Source organism: Martes martes (genome assembly GCF_963455335.1).
Source record: "Martes martes genome assembly, chromosome: 14".
NCBI lineage: Eukaryota > Metazoa > Chordata > Mammalia > Carnivora > Mustelidae > Martes > Martes martes.
In genome coordinates, this window is record NC_137902.1 from 39,084,083 (window position 1) to 39,090,783 (window position 6,701).

The 6,701-nt window shown below is 39.1% G+C and overlaps 1 protein-coding gene across 1 annotated transcript; it reads right to left on the minus strand.

The window, feature by feature from the left end:
* Positions 1-201: 201 nt before the first annotated feature.
* Positions 202-1,143, minus strand: LOC308355008 (olfactory receptor 6C4-like; the record flags this gene model as incomplete). Its single annotated transcript, XM_080822926.1, has 1 exon — positions 202-1,143. The coding sequence occupies one exon, from the start codon at positions 1,141-1,143 to the stop codon at positions 202-204; it is 942 nt and encodes a 313-aa protein (XP_080679052.1).
* Between the last annotated feature and the right edge of the window lie 5,558 nt (positions 1,144-6,701).

Here is a 6,701-nt window from a genome sequence, read left to right on the forward strand (position 1 = left end):
ATTTCATCTTAATATAAAAAAGAATGTTAGAGCTTTCAAGTAGGGAGTATATTGGATTATAAAATAAATTGGCCCCTATCCTAAGAATAAACAAGCATAACCCCTAAAAACACATTTGCAAGTCTATATAGGAGATTCCAGAAATAGGAGGGATATTGAATTAGATGGAGAAAGGAAATTCTCTTCTGACAGTCTGTGGTTCTATTTTTGCAATCTAACCCTGGACAGAGCATTCCTCAGAGCCTGGTGGACCTGCTTGTTCCGCAGAGTATAGATGACAGGGTTGAGCAATGGGGTCACCACTGTGTTCACAAGGGCAGCCTCTCTGTTGGAGTCCAGCCTGTTCGTTTGCTTTGGTTTCACATATATAAACACACAGCTGCCATACATCAGAAAGAGGACAATGAGGTGAGAGGAACAGGTAGAGAAAGCTTTCTGCTGCTCCTTGGCTGATGGTAGTCTCATGATTGTCACTACTATGTTGCTGTATGCAATGATGGTTATGATAAGGGATGTCAAAAGGATAACCAAAGCAAGGACAAAGGCCAACAATTCAGTAGATCTGGTATCAGAACAAGAGAGATGAATCAGGGGCCCAAAATCACAGAAGAAGTGAGGGATGACATGGGGGCCACAGAAGGATGACTGGGAAAGCATTATAACTGGAACCACCATGAGGACAAAGCCCAAAGCTAAACAGGCCATGACTAGAAGGAAACACATCCTTGGGTTCATGATGGTTGGGTAATACAGAGGTTTGCAAATGGCCAAGTACCGATCTAGGGATAAAACAGCCATAAGGAAGAAAACAGTTGTTCCCAGGAAAAGAAAGACAAAGGCTTGTGTGAAGCAGGCAGCAAAGGATATTGATTGCTTTCCTGACAGAAAGATGGCCAGCAATTTTGGAATAACAGTGGTTATAAAACAGCATTCAAAAAAGGAGAAACTGCTAAGGAAGAAGTACATGGGTGTCTGGAGACGATGGTCAACCCAGGTGATGGTGATTATGAGTATGTTTCCCATGATGGAGGTCAGGTATGCCAACAGATGCACCATGAAGAGAACCTTTCCAAGGTGCTGGACATTAGGAAAGCCCTCCAGGGTGAATTCCTGAACTTCTGTCTGGTTTCTTGCATGCTCCATCACTGACTTTCCATTTCTTCAATTCTATGAGCTATGTTGTAGAGTTTCATGACTAAAGAATGAAGAACTTTATTTTATTAAACACATAAAACAGTGTAGGCAAATGGTGGAGGGCAGGTACAGGCTTCCAGTTATGGAATGAATAAGTCACAGGGATGAAAGGTATAGCATAGAGGGGCACCTGGGTGGCTCAGTGGGTTAAGCCTCTGCCTTCGGCTCAGGTCATGATCTCAGGGTCCTGGGGTCAAGCCCCACATCGGGCTCTCTGTTCGGCAGGGAGCCTGCCTTCCCCCCTCTCTCTGCCTGCCTCTCTGTCTACTTGTGATCTCTCCCTCCTTGTCAAATAAATAAATAAATTCTTTTTTTTGGTAATGTTTTATTTCTTTTCAGCGTAACAGTATCCATTGTTTTTTCACCACACCCAGTGCTCCATGCAATCCGTGTCCTCCCTAGTACCCACCACTTGGTTCTCCCAACCTCCCAACCACCGCCCCTTCGAAACCCTCAGGTTGTTTTTCAGACCCATAGTCTCTCATGGTTCACCTCCCCTTCCAATTCCCCTCAACTCCCTTCTAATAAATAAATTCTTAAAAAAAAATAGGTATAGCATAGAAAATACAATCAATGGTATTGTAATAGTGTTGTATGGTGACAGACGTTGCTAAACTTGTGGGGAGCATAGCATAACATATAGAGTTGTTGAATCACTAGATTGTATACCTAAAACTAATGTAACATTGTGTGTCAACTATACTTTAATCAAAAAACTTTTTTTCAGAGTGGAAAAAATAAAAATAAAATAAAATTGTGTAATCACGGTGACTGGATTTTTCTACTATTTTAGGCATTACATTTTACGTCTAATTGTTGCACTTAAGTAAAAGTAAATTTTTATCTATGAATATATTTATGTTAAATTATAAAAAAAGAACTGTGCGTGTGGCTATAAGTTTTCATAAAGAATAATGTAATTTTAACAGTGTTAGTCATTCTATAGTCTATTGACAAGCAGAAAAAAAATTCTTCTTTTAGTAATATATCTGATCATTAGTTATAAGGTACCATTCATATCATGCATTCACAGGGTACATATTGTAAAAGGAAAATTGTAGCCTTTAAAAAAAAACTTATTGTCATGAGTAGGTCATTCCACAAAAAAATATTCCCCAATGATATCCTTAGGATTTGTCATCCATATTTGAAGTCATAACATCACCTGAAGGAAAACTTCCTTTGGTTCCAGGTGCTGCCCTCTAAAGTGAGAGAGCACTACAGTAGCAGATGGACACTAATTATATTGTTGGAGACACACATCAGCCATTTTCCTATGGAGCTTGAGACTAGTCAGTATGAGAGGAGAGTTTTCCCTTCCTCCTGTGTTAAGTCGTCCATCTAAGGTAGACTATCTTCTGACTCTCTCAGTCCATACATTTAGGAGATACTAGCCTGATGATAGAAAGAGAAATTGCATGCCTTGACTCTGGCAATTCTTTTTTTTTTTTTTTAAGATTTTATTTATTTCTTTGACAGGGAGAGAGACAGCCAGAGAGGCAACACAAGCAGAGGGAGTAGGGGAGGGAGAAGAAGGCTACCTGCAGAGCCGGGAGCCTGACGAGGGGCTCCATCCCAGGACCCTGGAATCATGACCTGAGCTGAAGGCAGACACTTAACAACTGAGCCACCCAGGTGCCCCAGCAATTATTTTCTGATTCATTCTCTCTTATATTGTCCACTTAAATAAAATATTCTCTGTTACCGTTTAAATCCATAAACTTCTCTATGTGAGCTTTTGTCACTCTGGTCAACTAGGGTTCATCTCAGATCTCTAAACTGGCTGGGTGACTTAGTCAAGCCCCACTCTTTTAAGTATGTTAAATCAGCTTGAAGAGAAACAGACCCTGGTTCAATTCACAATAAATAAACAGCAAAATAAGCCAATCACACTACAGCCATGTACTCACCCAAATGTAGTTCACAATAAGCAGAACTCAGTCTCCCTCTCTTTCACTCTCTCAATAAGCCAAAATGCTGATCTAGGCACTTAGAAATGTGTGTGTTGGGGGCGGGGGGGTGTCGGGGAGAGCACTTGCGTTTGAAATGACCCTAATTTGTCCTAGAGAAATGTTCAAAATGTGCATCATGTGTCCCAAACATGCTTCTTCATATGAAATCAGAACTTTCCAAAATTGGGGAAAAGTGAAAGTTCCATGGCAGTCTGGCCTGATGAAATCCTGGAAATCCTGGAAAAGAAAGGATTACATACATACATAAAGTCCCTAGTGCTCTACTGGAATCTGAGAGTAAGTTAATCTGGAATTCCAAAAAACTTTTATACCTTCCTTGCAGGCTCTAGGTTCCCCAAACTCCCATTCTGCTCCTGCATTAGCCACCACCAGCAAGAGACCCTGCTTGTTGGCAAATGCTCCAGGGCATAGTGGAAGACATTAACCTCCTCACTCAAATTGGTCCCTTCTAATAGTATGCTTCTTAAATGCATTCCAGGGTAGGTAAAATGCATTTCCACTTCCTGACTTCTCTAGGTTGAGGAGAATATGCATGTCATTGGAAGCTGAGATAAAAGTGAAATTAATTCTGCCCATCATATTCTTAGCGTAGGAGTCTCTTGACACCACTCAGGATCCACCAGGACCAGTGGGCAAATCCCAGACACACCAGATCTCATTAGAATATAGAACATAGCTAGTTAGAGATCAATGTCTCTCTAGGATCCCCGGTGGCTACTAATTGGGCATTGCTGGAAACAGAAAATTATAATACAAAAATCATACCTACCCTTTCATTATATATGCAAATACAATAATATGGACTCCCAAATGTCTATTGTCCTCCATAAAAGTCTTCAAAGATAGACTGCATATAATCCTCCCAGATTTTATAAAGTCCCAACTTCATAGTGCTAGGTGGAGTTGAAAGCTCAAGTGGAGGAATTTAGAGCCCCACCTGTGGTAATAAAGTAAAGCTCTCCCTTAATCTCCAAGAGCAGGGTCAAAGAACACCAGACAAAACACCAAGTTTAAAAAAGAGCTAAATGCCCAGGTTTCAGTTGATAATAACCTTTCACACCAAGAACAAGGAAGAGTTCAACTTGAATGAAAAAAAGACAATCAATGGACACCAATATCAAGATGCGAGAGATATTACAATTATTTGACAGAGTTTGAAATAGCCATCACAAAATGCTTCAATGACCAATTACAAGCATGCTTGGAACAAATTTAAAAATAGAAATTTCCAGCTAAGAAATAAAAGGCATAAAGAGGAACAAAATGGAAATTTTGGAACTGAAAAATATCATAATTAACTTTTTCCTTAAATTCAGTGGATGAGGTCAACAGCAGAATGCAGGAGATAAAGGGAAAAATCAATGAACTGAAGAAAGAATAACAGAAATTACCCAAACGAACAACAAAAAGAAAACAAACTGGAAAAAAAAAAAAAAAGATACAGCCTCCTGGATCTGTGGAACTATAACAAAAGATCTAACATTTGTGTCACTAGAGTCTGAAAAAGAAAAGAAAAAGAGTGGGGCTGAAAAAGGACTTGGAAGAAACAAAGCCTGAAAACTTCTCAAATTTGGCAAGCAATATAACTTACAAATCCAAGGAGCTGAATAAATTCTAAATAGTATAAATCCAAAGAAATCCACATCAAGACACATCATATTCAAACTTCTGGTAACTGAAGAGAAAGAAAAAATTTTAAAGCAGCAAGAAAGAAACAACACATTACCCATGGGAAAGAACAATTCAAATGACAGTAAATTTCTCATCAGAAACCATGAGGGCCAGAAAGAAGTAGCACAATATTTTTTTCAAGCGCTGAAAGAAAAGTATCGCCAATATATAGAATCCTACATCTAGTAAAAATATCCTTCAGGAATGAAGGGGAAATAAAGACACTCTCAGATGAAGGAAAACTGTAAGAATTTCTCACCAGTGTACCTATCTTAAAAGAATGAACAGAAGTTCTCTGAACAGAAAGGAAATGATATCCAGAGCAACCACTAAAACTGCTATGCAAATACATACACTTAAAAGCATTATAGATAAATCAAAATTGAATTATTATAAAATGTTCGAGTAACCCATATGAAGGCAGGAAAAAGAAAATATGGAAATAAAAAACAAACAGAAAACAAAAATGTAAAATGGTGGACTTAACCCCTAAGACATCAAAATGTGAATGGTCTAGCTATACCAATTGAAAGAAATATAGATAAAATAGACTGAAAATCATAACCCAACTATATGATGTCTATAAACACTCACTTTGAATATAACAATAGAGGCTGTTTGAAAGTAAGTGGATGGGAAAAGATTTTCACACAAATATTTATCAAATGAAGACAGGAGTGGCTATATTAATATCAGACTAACTAGACTTCATAGCAATAAAAATAACCAAAATCAGAGAGGGACATTACACAATGATGACAGCATCAATCCACCAAGAAGATACAGCGATCCTAGGTATGTGCACCAAACAAGAGACCTGCAAAATGTGTAAAGTAAAAACTGATAGAACTGAAAGGCAAAAAAAGATAGTCAACAATTACATTTGGATACTTCACTGTCCCTCTCTCAACAATTAATAAAACAAGTAGCCAAAAAAATCATTAAGATGTAGAAAAACTCAACACCACCAACTATCAGTTTCTAATCAACAATTATAGAACACTCCACCCAAGAACAAAGAATAAAATAAAAGCTCTGAAACTATGAATGATGTCAGGAGAAAGTCCTCTAGAGCATTCAAAGAGATTTCTCTCCAGTCCAGTTGTGCAATGAGGAACATGTTGACCTCTTTTCAAAAAGATCCTGAAATCTGTAAGAGGAAGCCTGAAAAAATTCTTAACTCTTATAACAAATACCACCTAAGGTCATCAGAAATGTCAACAAAATCAGAATTACGGTCTCCTAGCTCCTGGGGCAGGATAGACTCTGGCCCTTGATCATCTGTCAAATGTCTGAGACAGAAATTGATGGAGTATGGCTTAGATCTGTCAGAGTCTGAAGCATTCCTGCTGGAGACGATAGGAGCAGCAGCAGAAACATCATTAAAGCAAACATCCACTGAATGGAAGCCTACATCAATGTCCAAGTTGGGAAACAGAAACAGTATCACACAACTTTACAGAGAAGATTTAAAGTAGGAACTGGTTAGACAAGTTTTGGTGGACCAAAAGGGCATGAAGCAAACACTGAGGTGATACAGAGACAGCAAGTGCAGAAGAAAGCCTCATCTCCTAGGACTGGAGGAACCAAGACAGAGATTAAGGCTGTTGTAACTGAGAAGCCCAGAGAAGGAATTCCACTGAGCTAAGTCAGAGATCTCTGTTGGGTGTGTGTTTCCTGGGTAGCCCTGGTCTTCCTGTGGTGTGAAGAGATTCTATGGAGCTAGGACTCAGGCCCCTGAGGCATAGGCACTCCTCAGAGAGTGCTGCTTCCTCAGGATCTTGAAGGAGAGAGCTCCTGCTGAGCTGGGATTCAAACATCTAAGTAGGCAAAGCTTGTCCTGACCACAGGACACTTGTTTCT